We start from the raw sequence: 20,848 nt of genomic DNA on the forward strand, positions 1-20,848 counted from the left end.
TGGCTCTGCACTGACAGCTCAGAGCCTGGAGCCTGTTTCAGATTCTGTGACTCCCTCTCTCTCTGACCCTCCCCCATTCATGCTCTGTCTCTCTCTGTCTCAAAAATAAATAAATGTTAAAAAAAATTAAAAAAAAAAATAAAGAGTTTTGTTTCTCAGGACAGCTTAATTGCCTGTTCGGTTTCCAGCTCTCCTATAGGGATAAGATTTTTCAAGTGCCAGCCCCTTTCTTTTTTAAATATGAAATTTATTGTCAAATCGGTTTCCATACAACACCCAGTGCTCAACCCAGTGCTTATTCTCAGTTTTTAAGAGTCTCTTATGGTTTGGCTCTCTCCCTCTCTTTTTTTTCTTTTCCTTTTTCCTTCCTCTCCCCCACAAGCCCCTTTCTATTAAGAGGGGAAGAAGAAAACAGCACGAGGAAAAACCAAGAGAGACGATTCTCAAGATACTGAACCTCACCTAGCCAGCACAGCGCGCAGACAGGAGGGGCGGCAAGGGGAAGATGGCTCCGCCTCCGGACCGCAGAACTCCCGCGCTCGCGAGGGGACAGGACCTCGCGGTGCTGCGCCTCTGTCGCTTATTGGCTGAGTTCGGGGGGCGTGGTGCGCAGCGTCAACCTTTTACGGCTGGCGAGCCCACGCACGTGCCGTGGCTGGCCTGAGACTTTGGGGTGTTTCAGGCGGGTTGGGCTGTAAGGACGCGAGCTGAGCTGTATCCCGAATCAGGGAAGCCGGCTGGGAAATAACCAACTCTGAACCTGCGCGGGCCGCTCTGTTGCACTAGTTCTTCGCTCCGGGCCGGCTGTCATGTGGGCTTCCCTGAGGTTAGCCCTGCGGCCGTGCGCCCGCGCCCTTGTCCCCGGGCCGCGCGCTTATCACGGGGACTCGGTGGCCACACTGGGTACCCAGCCGGACTCGGGTTCTGCCATCTACCAGGTAGGCTGCGCGAGCTTTCCGGCGGCCCGGGCCTGGAAACCCCTGACTGAGCCTGTGACTCCTCTTCCTGTGTCCGCCAATGTGGGCCGGACAAGGAAGCCAGTGAACTGTGGACACACTTTAACAGCTCTGTTCTTTTCTCTGGAGCCTCCAGTCATGATTCTGGGACACAGTAGGGGTCGTGAAGTTTGCAGAGGAAGATAGCTCCAAATAAAATATATCTTAGTTCACTTTTAGCACTGGCACTGTATTTTGTATCTTTGAAATCCGTGGTTCTCAAAACCTGACTTAGCATTGTCAGCCGAGGAACTTGATGAATATACGGCTGCGTTAAGCCCCGGCCTGGATCTTTGGGGTCTCTGGGGTGGGATCCTGGTGTTTGCGTTGTTAGTGAAGTCCTGAGGGCTTGGCGAAGTCCAGCTTTGGGAACCACTTGCCTGGTACAGATAGGGTTGTGCTTACCAGACTAGTTAAATAGTTGGTTATGTTAATAGAACATACTTATCGCACGCTGTCTTTGAATAACCCTTTCTTGGAATTGGGAGGTATAACAGCGTCACAGAAACAGCTTGTGAAATTTCAAAGCCGGGAAATTCCACCCTATCCCATGGTTTCTGAGGTTATACAGATAACATTTAAGTTGTACAAGTAACTTTCAGAAAAGACATTTTTATTTATTTATTTATTCATTTATTTTAACGTTTATTTATTTTTGAGACGGAGAGACAGAGCCTGAATGGGAGAGGGTCAGAGAGAGGGAGACACAGAATCCGAAACAGGCTCCAGGCTCTGAGCTGTCAGCACAGAGCCCCACATGGGGCTCGAACTCAGGACTGTGAGATCATGACCTGAGCCAAAGTCGGCCGCTCAACCAACTGAGCCACCCAGGCGCCCCCAGAAAAGACATTTTAAAGTTTCCTTACATCAAAAGAAAATAAGCAGGCTGAAGCAAACAGTATCCAGTGAGAGGGTTCCAAAAGTCTAGATTTTCTGGGGTCAGGAGAGAACTGTTTAATTCAGAAATATTAAGTGGTTTCTTTGGTTTAGTCAGTATGTTAGGTACTTGGTATAGGTCATAATTTTGTGGGGAAGGTGAACAAGAAAGCATGTACTTACAGTGCATTGTGGTAAGTGGTATCTAAAACTTGAAAAAGGTGGTTACAGAAAGCCACAGATACAAAGTAATGAGTGAGTTGGATCTTGATTGTTGTTGGGTCAGAGCTGGCCAGGTTCAGGGTGGAGAAGGAGAGGCAAGTCTGTACAAACTACGGAAGTTATGAGAACATAGATAACCAAGTTCTGAAAGCATATAGAGGGTATGAGGACTTAGAAGTAATGACTAAGGAATGGAATTGATGGAGTTGATGAATTCATGGAGTAGATGAGATTAAATAGTGGAGCGTCTTGCATGCTGAAGCCACCTTCAGATTTCATTTTGCAGGCTGTCTGCTAAGATATTTAAGTAGGGAAGTGGCAAAATCCTATGGGATGTGATCGAATCATTAGTGTGGTGGCAATATGGAGGAGAGACTTGTTTCTATTTTGAATATGACTTCTTGGCTGGGTGTTCTTCTGGTTGCTGTAGGCTTCTGACATTTTCCAGAGTTTCTGTAAGGTTATTTTAGCCAGTTTTTGGTTGTTTGGGCATGTCTCTGTGGGAGAATGAGGGCCTGGAGCTTCCTGGTCTGCCATCTTTTTGGCTTTAGGTCCAGGCCTGTGTTTTGTTTTGTTTTGTTTTGCTTTTTTAATGTTTATTCATTTTTGCAGGAGACAGAGACAGAGTGTGAATGGGGAAGGGGCAGAGAGAGAGGGAGACAGAATCTGAAGCATGCTCCAGGCTCAGCTGACAGCACAGAGCCCGAACTCACGAACTGCATGATCATGACCTGAGCCGAAGTTGGAGGCTTAACTGACTGAGCCACCCAGGCGCCCCGAGGCCTATGTTTTTGATGGTGGCTGTTAGCTAGGGGTTTGGGGGTATAGGCCTGAGCATATAACTTCTTTCTCTGTGTAAAATGTTTAATGTTCTGGTCCGGTCTGTGCACTAGTAATTAGAATACGGAAGTAGTTGTGGTATGATGGGAAAGGCCTTAGTCTAGTATTTCATGTATGTTAAAAACTAAAAAATAACATATTTCCATGGAGAGAAAAAAAAAAAAAAAAAACAGGAGGGAAATAAGCTAAAGTGTTAACAGTGGCCCTGTGAGTGGGCAGAGACAGTGTGGCATAATGGTTTAAGAGCAAGGTTCTGGAACTAGTGAGCCTTGGCTTAAATCCTGGTTCTACTACTTGTTAGCTGAGTGATTTTGGACTAGTTACTTAACCTCTCTGTACCTCAGTTACCTCAATTGTATAATAGCATTAATAACTGTGCATATCTTATAGAACCATCAGGACAATTAGTGGCTGCCTGTAACATTGCCTGGGACATAATAAGCCCTCAAGAAGTATTAGCTCTTGCAACTTTTCCTTCCCTCCGTGATGTCATCTCAGGATCTGTTTAGCCAGCTTTTCACTTCAGTAATGCTGTATAGCAAACAATCCCAAGATCTCTGTGTCCAAAAGAACAGATACTTATTTTTTGCTTTGGGATCAGGGTTGGTTGTGGTGGTTCTTCTCTGGGCAGCGCACCAGATTCAGGTCTGCTGTATTTGTTTTTTATTCCCGAACTCAGACCGAAGGGGCAGTGGCTACCGAGGGATGCTTCTCTCATAATGGAAGGCCGGGGCTCAAGACGGGAGTATGGAAACACTGTCCCTTTTAGAGCCTTCGCTTACAGTTGGTACACTGTCACACTTGCCCACATTCCACTGGTCAAAGCAAGTAAAAGGGACAGACTCATAGACTGTGGGTGGGGAAGGATAATCTCACACTGAACCTTGGCAAGGATGAGAGGGACAGAAGAATTTTGAATAAGTAGTACATTCTGTCTCATGCTGTAGAGGTTGCCACATAAGCTCCACCTATTATGTCTGAGTTCAGGGACAAAGAGGAGGAAGGGAGAGTAGGCGAAAGGACACCCTCACCTGTTTGTTTTCTTTTTAAGAAGCCTTTCTAGAAGTCATGCCTAACAACTTCTGCCTCTATTTCATTGGTTAGAATTTAGTCACATGGCCACACCTGTCTACAAAAGGAGGCTACAGTGTTTTACTTTTCCAGCCAGGCATGTTGTTACCTTGAATAAAATTGGGATTTCATCATTAAGAAGGATGGGAAGAATGGATATGGATAAGCAGCTCTACGTGTCTGCCACAGATAAACAGTAGAGAGAGAGTGGATGTGTTCTTATGTTGGATGTTAAAAGATTTCACTTAGGTGTACCCTTGTCTTCTGGGGCCACCAGCTCCAAGTAGTAAACTTTGAGGCAAACAAAAACCCACAAGAGGGGAACAAAAAATAAAGCCATGCCTTGGGTGGGAGATGGCACCTAGGAGCCCTGGACACAGTCTGGTTTCTCTCTGCCCAGTTTTCCTAGTGACTAGGAATCCAAACTGCCTGCTGTCACTTCTCATGGCCATATGCTTCAGAAAGCCTTGGCAATTGGTGACAATTTCCTTTATTTCTTAATTGGAAGACTGGCTTAGCTAGGATAAAGATCCCTTGTATAAGTAGCTTTAGGTTTGATTGACTTTGTTCTAAATTGGGCAGTGTCATAGGCTATAGCAATTGTACCTTGCGTTTCAGCCCACTTTAGTAGAGAATTACTTGTTTTCTCTGTGTGTATGGAACTACTCATCAGTTCTGAACTTTGGTGCCTGTGGTTTGCAAAGTTGACAGAAGACTGGGAGGTAGAATGCAGGTGGAGGGGCATCAGCTAATTATTATTTTTTTCCACTTTAAAAAAATTTAGAGAAAGAGGGACAGAGGGAGAATCTTTTTCTTTCTTTCTTTTTTAAAAATATTTATTTTTGAGAGAGAGAGGGAGAATGCAAGTTGAGGAGGGACAGAGAGAAAGGGAAACACAGAGTCCAAAGCAGACTCCAGGCTCTAAACTGTCCTCACAGAACCCAATACAGAGCTCAAACTCATGAACTGTGAGATCCTGACCTGAGCCAAAGTCCGACGCTCAACCAGCTGAGCCACCCAGATGCCCTGCAGAAGGAGAATCTTAAGTGGCAAGTGGAGCCCCACTCAGGGCTTGATCCTACAACCCTGGGATCATGACCTGAGCCCAAACCAAGAGTCGGATGCTCAGCCGACTGAACCAACCAGGCTCCCCGAGGTCAGCTAATTCTTGATGAGTTGGGGGAAAAATAAGAAACTACGGCACAACAAAATCCCATCAGCCTCTAGATCTGCAAGGGAAGAAGAACTTGTTGAAGGATACTGGGAGGACGCATTTAACATTGTGGGAAAAATCTAGGGGACAAAGAGAACATGTCAAGGCAAAAAAAAAAAAAAAAAGATGGGCGAACTTAGAAAAGGCTTAGTTTCAGAAAATTTCAGAATTTCAGAAAAGACTTAAGAAATATCAGTCGCTTGTGGCTATATAGACCTTCCATAGAATCCTTTCAAATAAACTGTAAAAAACTGTAAACTGTAAACTTCCTCTGACAGCTGAGGAAGTGTCTTCACTAATTGGATATTTGATTTTATTAACAGAGTATTGGTATGCAGTAATGGTCCTCATCTTTTGGAGATTTGGAAATACTTACAGAGGAAGTGTTATGTCTGGTATTTTCTTCAAAATAATTCAGGGTGGGGGCAAAAATAAAAAAACTTGGGCCATTGTGGATAATTGTTGAAGGACATTGGCTACATTTATTATACTAATCTTTTTTGCTTTTGTATATGTTTGAAAATTTCCAGGAAACAAAGTTAAGTTTCTTCTATTTTTAATTTTTGTTGATTTATTTTTGAGAGAGAGAGAGACACAGAGCATGAGTGGGGGAGGGGCAGAGAGAGAGGGAGACACAGAATCGGAAGCAGCCTCCAGGCTCTGAGCTGTCAGCACAGAGCCTGACACGGGGCTCAAACTCACGAACCATGAGATCATGACCTAAGCTGAAGTTGGACACTTGACTGACTGAGCCACCCAGGTGCCCCTAAATTTCTTTTATTAACAACAATGACAAACCCCATTAAAGAGGAGCTGAACATGTTAGAGAAATCCCTGCCCCTTCACTTTGCCATACTGTAACCCGTCTATTCATTTTCTAGTGCTGTTGAGCTAAATAAGTTAGGACTGAGAAGAAGATAGTATGTCATAATGACTGGATGGACTTGTTTGAGAATTAGCTGCAAATAATGTCACTGGAAAAACTTTTTTTTCTTCATCCTATCAATTTTAAACTAACAATATAAGCCTACTCCAAGGTAAATGTGTTAGCTTTTCACATACCTTGCTGAGACAGTAGGTATTCAGATTTTTTTTTTCCATTAGCACCAAATTCCTTTTATTGAACTTGGAGTCACATGTTGAACAATATATGTGGCTTCTCTTTTCTTTCCTACAGTGTATTTTTCAGATTATCTTTTAACCTGACTACTAGAAAGTGAAGAGACACAAGGGTTAACAGTTTGGATGAGGTTCTTTTTCAGAAATTCCTTAAACTCAACAGTGAGCAAATCTTTTGTTGAATAACCATAGACTCACATGCTGAGAGTGGCAGAGAGAGAAAGTGAAATTCCAAACAGTGGAGCATTTGAGAAGGCTGCCTATCCTCATGAAGGCGCTTTACCATCCGTGGGGATTCTTGAGATCAAGGTTTCTAAGTGGCTGCTGGCTGGCTCAGTCAGTAGAGTGTGTGACTTGATCTCGGGGTCATGTGTTCTGGCCCTATGTTGGGCATAGAGCTTACTTAAAAAAAAAAAAAAAAGGTGTCTTAGACATTTATGAGGTGGATTTTTAACCTTAGAATAAAGGTAAAAGTGACAAGTTAGACTTTAAGCACAAAACCAGCAAAAAATATTTACTTGTTGCAGTAAAATAATCTGCTTTCCTTTCCACTTAGCAACATAGTCATCAGACCTTTTCCTCACCCTGTGTGTTCAGCAGCACAGAGGGGGCGCCCAGGGCCTGAGGCCAGAGTAGCACCCAGCCCTGAGCCACAGAGCTGCAGCGCAGGGTCGGTTGAGAGAGTCCATAGAGAAGATGCCCTTTAGCTACAGATAGGAGTTGGCCACCAACTCCGTCCCCCGGAGCTTCCTTACCACTCTGTTTTGTTCATACAAGGAGGTCTTCCCCTTACAAATTCCCTCTGCTGCGTCTCTCGCCGATGACAAAGGAGTTCAGGACGCAGCTCCTGCTTACTAGCAGTAGTTCTCAGCCTAGGAGGCTGTCAGTACCGAGGTTGGATGTTAGGTTTTGAAAGGCTGCTCAGTCTCTTCATACACGTCAGGTGGCATTACACACGTTGCTCTAATGCCATCTCTTGGTGATGGGCTGAACAGACACGCTCCAGTGCAGAGCTTTGTTTCTGTCTGAGGCAATTCATGAAGTTGGGAGTTTCTGACTTTGCTAACTGTGAATAAAAAGGATCTCTAACCTAAGCTTTGTAGTAGAGCGAAGTTTTCAGCTTCCACTGCCTCATGCTCTTAATATCAGCAAATACTATGGTAATCTGAAAAAATTCTGGTGATAAAAGAACCCTTTGCCTATTACCAAACCCCCCTTTTGGTAGGTTTCCAATTTGCCTTGAGGGTAACTCAGAAATGGAGACTATGGGCCAGTGTTCCTCTGTTTTTGGTTGGATATTTAAATCGTTTGGGGAACCTTTATGGTGCTTAATGCCCAGGCCACATTTGTAACCAATGACATCAGAATCTCTGAGGGTTTGTTTTTATTTTTATTTTTCAAAGCTCCCTAGTGATTCCAATGTCTGTCAAGGTTGGGAAACAACGTTCTAGGCGAGTTACGGAGTTCTGTTCCCACAGGTTGTCTGCCGTAGGACAGGGCTTGGGAGACCTAGCAGGGAAGTCATCACAGGGCTGGCAGGCAGAGATGGTTCTGAGGTTGGGACCTCCCTGATCCAGGGCAGAGGTTCTTTCCCTAACAATCTGCTGCTTCTCCCTTTTTTATTTTCTGCATTTTGCAGAGCAAGAGAATGTAGCAGAAACCTTGACCTTGGGAGCTCTTAGAGCTGTAGAAAATAAATAATAGAGCTCTGTTGTAAACATGGTAAATTCTTCTAATTTTGAGCAGCTGGCAAGCTGCTTAGTATTGCATCATGTAAAAGGAATTAGATCATCAGAGATGTTAAAGACATCGTGGGGAGCAAAATGTATTAGTGGGTTAAACTCTGAATTTTCACAAAAACTAGCTACTTAATTCTTGGTCTAAAGTAATATACTGATCAAACAAAATTTACAGAAGGTGAAAAATTAGGCCCTGTACCCTTTTTCCACCTCTCACAGTTTATATTTTCTTGTATGTTACTCTAGAAAATTTCTAAAGATGTGCAAACATAGAGTTTTGTTACTTTTTATTTATTTATAAATTTTTTTTTTTAGTGTTTACCTTTGAGAGAGAGAGAGAGAGATGGGGGGGCGGGGAGGCACAGAGAAAGAGGGAGACAGAATCTGAAGCAGGCTCCAGGCTCTGAGCTGTCAGCCCAGAGCCCAACACAGCACTCGAACTCGGAACCCATGAGATCATGACCTGAGCTGAAGTCAGACGCTTAATTGACTGAGCCACCCAGGTGGCTCTTGTTCCTTTTTAAATATAAAATAGGATCTGTTGTGTTTCCTGGGCTCTGTTTTTAAGTGTAATTTGTCAGTTAGCAAGTGTTTTATTTTAATGTTTACTTATTCATTTAAAAAAATTTTTTTAATGTTTTATTATTTTTGAGAGAGAAAGAGTAGGAGAGGGGCAGAACAAGAAGGAGACACAGAATCTGAAGCAGGCTCCAGGCTCTGAGCTGTCAGCACAGAGCCTGACACGGTGCTTGAACTCACAAACTGTGAGATCATGACCTGAGCCGAACTTGGACGCTTAACCGACAGAGCCACCCAGGGGCCCCTTATTTATTTATTTTGAGAGAGAGTGAGCATTCGAGCAGGGAAGGGGCAGAGAGAGAGAGAGAGAGAGAGGAAGACCAAAAATCCCAAGCAGCTTTTGCAAAGTTAGTGAAGAGGGTGATGTGTGGCTTGAACCCACGAACTGTGAGATCATGCCTTGAGCTGATATCAAGAGTCAGATGCTCAATCGACTGAACCACCCAGGTACCCCCAAGTATTTCTGCATTGGTTGGAAACTTCTTAGGGCAGTGGTTGATGGGACAGAAAAAGGAAGATGGCATTTTAATTCTCAAAGGGCTTATATTCCTTAAGATAGGAAAACAAATAGAAATGAATTAAGTTTGGTTAATGCTGAAGGAAGAAAGATGGTAAATGAGTAGGAGTGACCAGAAATGAGAGGTGTTACAGATGAGAGGGAACATGAATTGATCTCTAAAGAGGGGTAATATTAGGATTGATGGACTGGAGAGGGAAGGTGGTAGTGAAGGGGAGCTTGGGCAGAGATGGAGAGGCAGGAGTCATCCTTTCCATCCAATGGATTGACCATATGGAGGCCACATGGGTAGGTGTGAGGCCACATGCAGTGACACATGATGTTCACATTAGCCCTTACTTTGGTTTAAAAAAAAAGATAATTGCTTTCTAATATTACTCTCCCTTTCTTTCTTTGCTTCTGTTTTAGGAAAACTATGAACAGATGAAAGTACTTGTAAATCAGCTCCATGAACGAGCACAGAAAATAAGATTAGGTAAACACTCATTTATTCTTCCTTTTATGCTTCTAATGAAAATGTTCCTTGATAGTTATTGGTTTTAGGAAAAACCAGTAGCAGTAAGCTTTGACTCTTCAAGACTGTTTGTTGGTGTGCTGACATTTCATTTTTTCCTGTTGTCAGTTTTTTTGCTCTTACAGCATTGCCATTATGTGGGAAAAAGTAAAATTTCAGATTCATCAATTTAAAAAGTTTTTTTATGTTTATTTATTTTTGAGAGAGACAAAGCATGAGCGGGGAAGGGGCAGAGAGAGAGGGAGACACAGAATCTGAAGCAGGCTCTGGGCTTGAGCTGTCAGCACAGAGCCAGATGCAGGGCTTGAATCCACAAACCAGGAGATCATGACCTGAGCTGAAGTCAGACGCTCAAACAACTGAGCCACTCAAGTGCCCCTCCGAATCACTAATTTTTAAAGTATTTCTGCTTAAAGGTTTATTTCAGCCACAGCATCCATTAAAATTTTTGTTTTACCTGAAGCAACTGAAACCTTTTCTGTTCATTAGTTATATTCATCCTATATACTAATTTTGCATAATTATGAATTTTCTGCTTTGTTATATAACTTGGAAATAATGTCTATGTGGGTTTATTGCTGATTAAATAAATGATATTTCCTATGAACTTGGCAAATTGTTATTATTTTCAATTTTCAAATTGTGGACATAATAGACACCCTTTTGCTTGGAAGAAATTGCATCATGGGGAATGTAAACTATTAATGTATAAACAATTACAGCAAATTCTGCTGTGCCATTATTGGTCAATGCAAAAATTTACTTTAGAAGGCTTTGTGAGTTGAAACTAAAAGCTATTTCTAAAATAAGTTGCTTTTTTTTTTTTTAAGCTTATTCATTTATTTTGAGAGAGAGTGTGTGTGCCTGCTTGCACATGAGAGCAGGATATGGCAGAGAGAGAGAGAGAGAGAGAGAGAGACAGACTCTCAAGCAGGTTCTGGGCTCATAGCACAAACGTGGGGCTTGAACTCACAAACCATGAGATCATGACCTGAGCAGAAATCAAGAGCTGGATGCTTAACATACTGAGCCCCGTAGGTGCCACTGTAAGTATTTTGATAGATTCTGAAGTGCTTAGCTGTATAATGCTGCGTGATAATTACTTTACCAATATGGAAAAGCACAAATAATTTTGGTGGTTAAAACAGGGGACTTGTAATGACCTAAAGATGGTTTTTGAAGACTTTTAAAATGGAAGTTAACTCCATGCATACAGTTCTAACAATGCATGTCACAGTTGAAGTGACATTTGTGCTGTACAGGCAGAGGCAGACAGATGTGTTGATTAAAAGATGCTTGGGGCGCCTGGGCGGCTCAGTCACTTAAGCATCTGACTCTTGATTTCAGCTCAGGTCACGAATTCATGGTTTGTGAGTTTGAGCCCTGCATTGGGCTCTGTGCTGACAGCATGAAACCTGCTTGGAATTCTCTCTCCCTCTCTCTCTGCCCCTCCCCTGCTGGTGCTCATGCTCTCTCCCTCTCTCTCTCTCGAAGTAAATAAACTTAAAAAAAAAAAAAAGATGCTATAGGGGTGCCTGGTTGGCCCAACTCTTGATTGCGCCTCAGGTCATGATCTCGGTTGTAGAATCAAGCCGAGTGTGGAGCCTGCTTGGAATTCTGTCTCCTTCTCTCTCTGCCCCTCCCTCACTTGCACGTGCATGTGCGCTCTCTCTCTCTCTCTCTCTTTCAAAATAAAGAAACATTAAAAAAAAAAAGCCACATCCTGTAAACTGTAAAATGCTTCCTGATTTCAGGGATGTTAAAAAGTGTGAACAAAATGTATATATTAGAATGAATGCAATATGGTAAACGAGCTAGAAGGAGAAGGGCTTTTCAGTCTCCAAGTCTGTGGAAATGGAGATAGTGCAGAATCTTTGAGAATAATCGTTGGAAAACTAAGATGCTGTGTCATGTTGTTTTTATGGCTATCCACATATCCCAAGTCAGTTTAAATGCCAGAGGAGCAGAGCTCTATAATCTGAAAATCTGCTTCAAGGATAGCCCTCTTTCTGATTTTCCCTAATAAAACTGGAAGTCACCAGCTGTTCCAAATTGCCAATTCATACTCTAGGTGGAATTAACAAAGAATGGTTTTATCTTAAGTACTTGGAAAACAAATGTGTGTGTTTCTTATCACTTCTTTGTCACTCTACCCTCTCTGGCCTCCTCTCCCCTGCTAGTCCTTTAGTGAGTATTTAGGTCACCTGACTCTCCAAAGACCCTCACCACAAGACCTGGCTTTCCTTTCATTGCCTCAGGTGCATTTTTCTTGTAATATTTAATTTTAAACAATATTATTAAGGTATAATTGACATACAATAAACTGCATTATGTACAATTTGAGTTTTGACATAGGTATATTCCTTGTGAAACCGGCACTACAACCAAGATCATAAATGTGCCTCTCCCAGAAATTTCCTGTGCCCCTTGATAACCCCTCTCTCCTGTGCTCTCCTACACCCAGACCCACCTTAGTAGGGGAAGTCAGGTCCTCTCAGTGGTTGGGAGAAAGAGAAGAGCGGTTTGACTTAATTACACTATTTTGGAACTAAATCTTTGCCTCCTAGAATTATTTTCATTTTAAAAGGTTAAACGTGTAATACAATTTTCTTGGTAACTTTAAGGCAGATTTAATCTTAAAAATATGCCATCTGCCTCTTCAGGAAAAAAAAAATTCCCTTGGGTAGAGGAAAGAGGCCTGGTTTGAAAAACAAGGTAATACTTGGAAGCTTGTATGAAGTAGGTAAGAGCTTGTTTTCTCCCCTAAAAAGCCCCCAAAGAAATAGCTTTTTTAGATAGCTGAACACTTCATGAGCCCCAGAGCAGATTAAGATGAAAGTCGTGGGCACCAGTGAAAATAAACCTATTAAGGTACCGTATGATCCTTCCCTTTCTGGTCTGATGCCTTGGGTTGCTGAGAGTGGGTTATCGATATTCACGAGATACCGAGCCCAGCAGCCATCAGTCTCGGGGAGGGTTGGTGTGCTGTTCACTTCAGGCAGCCTCACCCGGTTACCTCCGTGGGCTCTTTGACTACTTTAGTTTTCTTGGACCGGAGCAACTTGGGGAAACAAAGAAGCCAGTCTCTGAGTGAAGATACTAACAGAAGTGGACTTCTTAGTTGCCATGTTAGGTGTGCAGCTCTCTCCCATTTGGAGACAGTGTAAAAAGTTATGGGTCACCTACCTTTGGGTAAGTCTTGCTGCGCTCATCATGGAGGTCATTTCTAAAACAGGGCTTTTCGCCTGGGACAGATGAAGCTAGGACTTTTTCAAATTTCACATAGTACGTAGCAGAGCGCTAGGTAGTCGTAGGTATTGAACAGATGTGGTGGAGGTGAGGCAGTATTGGCAATGCATGAGTTGCAGAGAAGATGCTATATTATTTCTTTAAGCAATTACCAGTGAATTCAGAAAATGTATGGTACGCTGTGAAATCAGAGATCGACTGATTTTTTTTTTTAAATGCAAGTTTATTTACTTCAGAAAATAAAGCTTGTGAGTTGAATGGAAGATCTGAAAATTAGCTGTTTCTGAAAAGATACGTTGAACTTTTAAAACTGCTGTATTTTGGGCTGTTTTATGTTTTTCTGGCCTGAAATTACGGGGAGACCTTATATGCTATCAATCTAATCTAATCATGTTTTTATCGCAGGAGGCAGTGAGAAAGCCCGAGAACGCCACGTATCAAGAGGAAAACTTTTAGCCAGAGAAAGAGTGGACAGCCTTATAGACCCAGGGTTGGTACAGCCCAAGTGCTAACTCAGTGTTCTCTAATCTGTGGTACTTTCTTAAACAGTTTTATAAATAAGTGATTTAAAATTCTGATTCTTACTCTAAGATTCAACAACAAATGTTTATTGAGAGGCTAAGTGTCAGGCACTGTTATAGGTGCTAGTGATACATGAGTGAACAAAACTGACACAGGTCCTTGTCCAACTGGAGTTTACATTGTAGCAGGAGTAAGTAGAAAGTAAATGACAAATGTAAGTTCTGCAGTATGTTAGAAGGTGATAAATGTCATGGGAAAAAGAAAGACCGGAATAAGGGAGGAGGGTCAAGTTGTAGTTTTAAATAAGGTGGTTAGTGTAGGCCTCATTGAGAAAGTGACATCTGAGCAAAGATTTGAAGGAGTGAAGAGAGAGAGCCCTGAAATACAGTGAAAGAGTGTTAACAGACAGAAGGAATAGCCATTGCAAAGGCCCTGAGGTAGGAATGTGCAGGATATGCTGATATGCTCAAGAACCGAGGATGCCAGTGTGTTTGGGGTAGAAGGCATGAAGGGGAGAGTGGTAGGAGGTAGGGTTCCATTCCATAAAACCTTGGAGGTTAGTGTAAGAGTTTTGGCTTTTTTTTTTTAAGTTTATTTTTATTTTGAGAGAGTGAGGGGTGGGGTGGGTGGGGAGAGAATCCCAAGCAGGCTCTGCACTGTCAGCGCATAGCACGATGTGGGGCTTGAACTCATGAACCATGAGATCATGGCCTGAACCAAAATCAAAAGTCGGAGGTTTAACCGACTGAGCCACTCAGGCACCCCAAGAGTTTTGGCTTTTATCCAGAGAGGAATGAGGAGGCTCTTGGGATTTTGAATATGAAACTGTTACGATCTACGTGACTTACATCTGAAAAGAGTCATTCTAGCTGCTGTTTGGGGAGTAGAAAGTGGGCAGCAAGGCTGGAAGCACCAAGATGAGTTAGACATCTGTGGCAGTGATTCAAAGGAGACATGATGTGACTTGAACTTAGGATAGTAGTACTAGAGGTGATGAGAATGTCACGTTCTAGGCCCGTCAAGATAGAGCTAACCCAGTGGGATTTCCTGAAGGATTGGAGTGGAGGGAATGCAGGTGGAGAGAAGGGAATGAGGACTCCAAAAGCTTTTTTTTTTTAAGTTTTATTTTTATTTATTTTGAAAGAAGAGCACAGCGGGAGAGGGACAGAGAGGGAGAGAGAATCCCAGGCGGGCTCCACACTGTCAGTGCAGAGCCTGACGTGGGGCTCAAACCCACGAACTGTGAGATTATGACCTGAGTAGAAGTCAGACACCTGACTGACTGAAAAACTCAGTCCTCTTTTTTTTTTTTTTTTTAATTTTTAAAGTTTATTTACTTATTTATTTTTGAGAGACTGAGAGAGCAAGCAGGGGAGGGGTGGTGAGAGAGGGAGAGAATCCCAGGCAGGCTCCACACTGTCAGTATAGAGCCCAATGTGGGGATCCAACTCACGAAGCGTGAGATCATGACCTGAGCTGAAACCAAGAGTCAGACGCTTAACCGACTGGGCCACCCAGGCGCCCCCGAAAGTATTTTTTTATGACATACACCCATATTCCCAACCTGGAGGCAAAAACACTGTTAACACCAAGTGTGCATCCTTCTAGACTGTTCTTAGGTGTATGTGTAATAGACACTTTTTTTTATAAGAAAAATGGAATCATACTAAATGTGGTGTTTTATAACACCCTTTTTCCCCCTACTTACTAGATCTTGAACATTTAAGTAAGTGAGAGGTGGAATAATAGCTACAGTGGTGTGGAGCCTGGTCCCTGGGGTTAGATTGCTTATTAAAACCCAACTCTTGGGGCGCCTGGGTGGCTCAGTCGGTTAAGCGTCCGACTTCGGCTCAGGTCATGATCTCGCGGTCCGTGAATTCGAGCCCCGCGTCAGGCTCTGGGCTGATGGCTCAGAGCCTGGAGCCTGTTTCCGATTCTGTGTCTCCCTCTCTCTCTGCCCCTCCCCCGTTCATGCTCTGTCTCTCTCTGTCTCAAAAATAAATAAACGTTAAAAAAAAAATTAAAAAAAAAAAAAACCCAACTCTGCCACTTACTAGTTGTGTGACCTCAGACAAGTGATTCAATTTCTTTTTTTTAGTTTCCTCCTCTGTCAGTGGGGATCATAATAGGATCCACCTCAGGAAGTAGTTCTGAGGTACAAGTGAGTTAGGTTTCTGAAGGTCCTGAAAAAGAGCTGGGCAAAGGGTAGGGGCTTATATAAGTGTTACATGCTATTCTCTTTCTGTACTAATAAACACATTGGTACAACATCCTTTAAAATAGCTACTTAGTGTTCTATTTCATGGCTATACTGTGTAAATCCTCAAAATACCCACACTAGATTTTGTTTAAATATTTTTCTTTTTTGTGGATTTTATATATGTTCAACATGCATGCTTGAAACATTGGCTTGTTAATCTTTTCCACCTATAACTTTAAATATGCATTTTTAAAAAATAACTTCAATTCAGGCAATATCCTTTCTTCCCTGCAGGTCTCCATTTCTGGAATTTTCCCAGTTTGCAGGTTACCAGTTATATGCTAATGAGGAGGTGCCTGCCGGTGGCATTATTACAGGCATTGGGAGAGTATCAGGGTGAGTGTTCTACTTAAACTCCATAATGTGGGGCAGGAAAAGATTGACGGGCACAGTCTTCCACCTGTCACTGCTTTGCATATGAACTTGCAAGTTTTGTGCTATTTATATTATGTAGGGCTGAGGCTTCCTGCCCAGACATGTATTAGATTTATCTGTGGAGATTTAGAGACAAAGATTGAAGGGAAAAAAAAAAAAAAAACACAGCACAAATTCTGGGGCTCAAATCCAAATCTTCCTACATAATCAGAATCTGCAGGTGTGGGCTTTGCTTATATCGTTTTCCAAGGCTCTGTAGGTGATCTCTTGGACATCTCTGGTGAAAACCACTGTCTTAGAGGAGTCATTCTCTAATTGTGCTCTTCAGGTAGCATTAGCATCACCTGAGAACTTGACAGAAGTGTAGATTACTAGGTCTTCGTAAGAAGTATAAAATTAAATTTTGAGGGTGGGGCCTGGCAATCTGTTTTTTAACAAGCCCTCCAAGATTCTGGAATGCTAATATTTGAGAACCACTCTAGACTTGGGGAATCTAGATTGCTAGAACTTAAATTTACTTGCGTATATTTATGTATGGTCTCACATTTACCATCTCAAGTTAGCATGCCAGGCATTGTAGTAAACACTTCCCACTGGTTGGTTGGTTTTATTTTACTTATGTATTTTTGGGGGAGGGGGAGAACTAGAGCACACATGTGTGTGGAGGAGTTGCAGAGGGAGAGGGAGAATCCTAACCAGGCTCCACACCCAGCATGGAGCCCAGCTTGGGGCTCTATCTCTGCTCTATAATCGTGAGATCATGACCTGAGCCCAAATCAAGAGTTGGACACTTAACTGGCTGAGCCACCCAGGTGCCCCAGTTGTTCTAATGATCACCACAGCTGTGTGAGAATGGGTATTACTGTCATCATCCCTGTTCTGCAGGCATGGAAGCCTGCTTGGTAAGATCATAACTGGCCCAAGATCAAGACCCTGGGCAAAGCCCAGCTTTGACCTCAGGTGGATGGACTCTGAGCCTGATACAGTTGCATTTGACTCCGATGCTGGTTTATCATGTGTGTGTTCTCCCACCTTCTCCCCATAATTCGTGCCTTCAGGGGAGGTACGGCCATAGCCATTCACCATTGTTGCTTCACCTTCCTGTACCCCCACAACTCTTCCACTCTTTGCCAGTTATGATCTGCTTAATATTTACCCAGTGTGGAGACACTTTCTTTTTGTAGTCTTAGGGGACACTTAAAAATAAACCTTTCATAAAAGGATAAACTTCATGCAGAGTTAAACTAAATTCATCATCATGAAATATGTAATTAAGCAGGATAGTTACTGTTAATTATGTGTCCAGTCATAATGACAGCAGGTTAGAGCATGCTCTTTCACCTTTCCTGTGCATATATTAATATCTTATTATTTGTACTTTTATATTTTTCATTTTCGTTTTCTTTCTTTGTGCCTTGTTCTCACTTTATCAAGTTTTCAGCTTGGAAGGAAATTGAATTACACTTAAAAGTTGTATGGGTTCAGGAGTTGTCAGCCTCCATTAGAATCCTGGCTTTAGCATTTTGTAGGTGTTTGACCTTTAGCAAATTGCTTGACCACTCAGTGCCTTGGTTTTCACATCTGGAAAATATTCATTATAAATTTTTTTTGATGTTTATTTATTTTTGAGACACAGTGAGAATGTCAGTGGGGAAGGGACAGAGAGAGAGGGAGACACAGAATCTGAAGCGGGCTCCAGGCTCCGAGCTGTCAACACGGAGCCCGACACGGGGCTTGAACTCATGAACCGCGAGATCATGACCTGAGCTGAAGTCGGATACTCAATCAACTGAGCCACCCAGGTGCCCCAAGATAATATGATTCATTATAAAATGGAATAATCATACCATCTACTGTAGAGGGTTGTCATGGAACAAGAGAAAGAAACAAGAAAGGGAAGAGAAACACTTCTATTCCTTAAGAGATGCATAATACAAGTGTACTTTTGCCCCTGAGTAGACAGACTCCTGTAGATGAGAATAGAAGCTCTGTTCCCTGCAGCAAGGTCATTGGTAGCTTCAGCCTGGAGCTTTTCAGAGCCAAATCCATTCATACGGTCATTAAAAACTTTTATACCTTTATTGCTTTCTTATATATTTTTGAGTAGTGCTGCATCTATTGATCTAGGCTCCGTGATACGTTCTGAAGTAGACCCCAAGAAATTTAATGAGGAGACTTGTTGTATGGAATTTTATTTATAAACCAGCTTAGAATCAAGGATTCCTTGCCTGAAATAGTAACTGGCTGATGAATAATTGAGCAGTAGTCCTTTTCTCTGGCAAATTCACATATTTTACGTGGCTTATTAGGTCCTGTAAGAAACAGTCCCTGCCTGCTTTCCTCACCTTACCTTTGTACCTCTATCACTGTGGCCATCCTGCTCTTGCTGTTTCATGAACACCCTAAACATATATATATATACGTATATATATATATATATATATATATGTATATATATATATATATGTATATATATATATATATATATACGTATATATATATACACACACATATATGGCCTATACTCAAGCCGTTTGCTCTGAATCAAGTGTTCTTCACCTGATTCTTTGACTGGCTTTTGCTCTCCATTCATATTTCCCCTGGAGCAGTGCTTAGGAGCATGCATTCTAGAATCAGACTACCTAGACTCAAATGCTGGTTTTAACTTGTTGGTTGGTAACATTGGGCCAATTGCTTAACTTTTTTGTACCTGTGTCCTCATCTGTAAGTGGGATATCTCACATACCTAAAGCCTTGAAAGAGCACCTCGTACATCATAAGTGACACGTCAGTATGGGCTGTTACTGTTATTTTTAGCATTCCTTCACCATTATACCGTAACATAGCCCCATCTCAATTACTTTGTTTTATTATATATTTTACCTTGTTTTATTATATGTTCTATAGTAACTAATAATAATAAATATTGTATTACTATAATAGTGTGATTTGTAGATAGATGTATTTAGGCATTCAGATGACCAAAATTTGCTTCTCATATATATTTGGTCTTTGTCCACAGTTCCTGGCTTATAGCTCCCCAAACCCTTGGAAGTACTGAGAGTGGTCATGGTGAATTTTGCGCTATCAGTGAAGGTGGCTTTTGGACCCCACCCCAGGGAGAGCCAACTGTGTGATTAGAGGGTTGGAACTTCTCTGCCGTACTTATTCCCCCAATCCCCACCTTTGGGGAAGGGAGAGGGGCTGGAGATCGAATCAGCTAATGGCCACTGAATTACTCAGTCGTGACTAGGCAGTAAAGCCTACATAAAACCCAAGAGGACTGGGAGCTTCCTGGTCAGTGAGCATGTGGAGATGAGGGCAGAGTGGTGCACCTAAGAGAGGACATGGAAGCTCCCCGTCCTTTCCCCATACCTTGCCCTGTGCATCTCTTCACTGAATGTTAATTTGTGTCTTTTATCATGTCTTTGATAAAACGGTGAACTAAAGTGTTTAAGTGTTAAGCCTTCTAGCAAGTTAAAAGAACCTAAGGTGGAGGTCGTTGGAACCTATAGTCTGTAGCTGGTTGGTCAGGAAGCACAGGTCACAGCCTAAGCTTATGATTGCCATCAGAAGTGGGGGGTGGAGAGCAGTCCTGTAGGACTAACCCTTAGCCTGTGGAATATGATGCTGATTCCGAGCAGATCATGTCAGAATTGAGTTAAATTCTCAGACACCAGCAATACCCCTGCAGAGTATCCGAGAATTGTTTGATGTTGAATGTGGGTGAACCCTCCCCCGCACATTGGGACTGGAAACCCAGAAAGAATTGGTGTGTGTAGAATTACCTAGTTTTATTACAGTGTCATAGCACATATAATCAGAAATTACCTAACAGATTTGTTGTGTGTTTTTGCTTCCCCTAACTGATCCTTTCCACTACAGTGGGAGCTCTGTGACATCAGGAATTTTGCCCTTCTTGTTCATTCCATGTCCTTAGTTTCTAGAAAAGGACAAGGCACATAGAACACACTTAAAAAATATTTGTTGGGGACACCTGGGTGGCTCAGTCGGTTGAGCGTCCGACTTCAGCTCGGGTCATGATCTCACAGTCTGTGAGTTCGAGTCCCGCATCGGGCTCTGTGCTCACAGCTCAGAGCCTGGAGCCTGTTTCAGATTCTGTGTCTTCCTCTCTCTCTGCCCCTCCCCCACTCATGCCCTGTCTCTCTCTCTGTCAAAAATAAATAAACATTAAAAAAAAATTTAAAAAAAAATATTTGTTGAATAAATGAATGGATGTCAGGGGTTATTTTATAGGCCAAGTTATATCTCTTGTGGTTATTTCCAGAATGAGATAGTGAAGTTGTATCACACTTACAGGATGATGCTCTGTTTTTCTTTTCTTTATTTGGGGGCTTGGTGTGGAATCCCCCTTACTCCACAGTGATTTCAAGTAGGTAAAGACAGGGAGCAGATTCCACTGCACATTTTAAACCATGTGATCAGAAGTCTCCTCCCAGACACCAACTTTCAAGTCGTTCTCTATGCGCATCAACCACAGGGTTTCATACTGAGCGTATGCATTTTGCCCCACGAGACTCCTCTCCATTATGACGCTGGCCAAGGAAAGACTTACCTTTTCCCTAGAGCTGTGCCAGTGTTAGATATTACGACTGAAAAGGTTCACTCATTTACTAGGTGTAAAGTAGCAGTTCATTGTGATTTACACGCACCTTTATTACGTAAATAGTGTGGTTGTATATATTGTCACCACTCTCTGGCCAATGCTAGATGCCCAAACTGGTTTAAGAAAAAAA

At 42.4% G+C, this 20,848-nt stretch overlaps 1 protein-coding gene across 1 annotated transcript in view; it reads left to right on the top strand.

The window, feature by feature from the left end:
- The first annotated feature begins 610 nt into the window (after positions 1-610).
- MCCC2 (methylcrotonyl-CoA carboxylase subunit 2) overlaps positions 611-20,848 on the top strand; it is a 71,985-nt gene continuing 51,747 nt past the window's right edge. The window contains exons 1-4 of the mRNA XM_049649586.1: positions 611-938; positions 9,580-9,646; positions 13,340-13,424; positions 15,951-16,052. Of these exons, the coding sequence (XP_049505543.1) occupies positions 810-938; positions 9,580-9,646; positions 13,340-13,424; positions 15,951-16,052 (383 nt within the window). The 5' untranslated portion in view covers positions 611-809. The remainder of the gene's footprint in view (positions 939-9,579; positions 9,647-13,339; positions 13,425-15,950; positions 16,053-20,848) is intronic.

The sequence above is a fragment of the Panthera uncia genome (genome assembly GCF_023721935.1).
Source record: "Panthera uncia isolate 11264 chromosome A1 unlocalized genomic scaffold, Puncia_PCG_1.0 HiC_scaffold_17, whole genome shotgun sequence".
NCBI classification, from domain to species: Eukaryota; Metazoa; Chordata; class Mammalia; order Carnivora; family Felidae; genus Panthera; species Panthera uncia.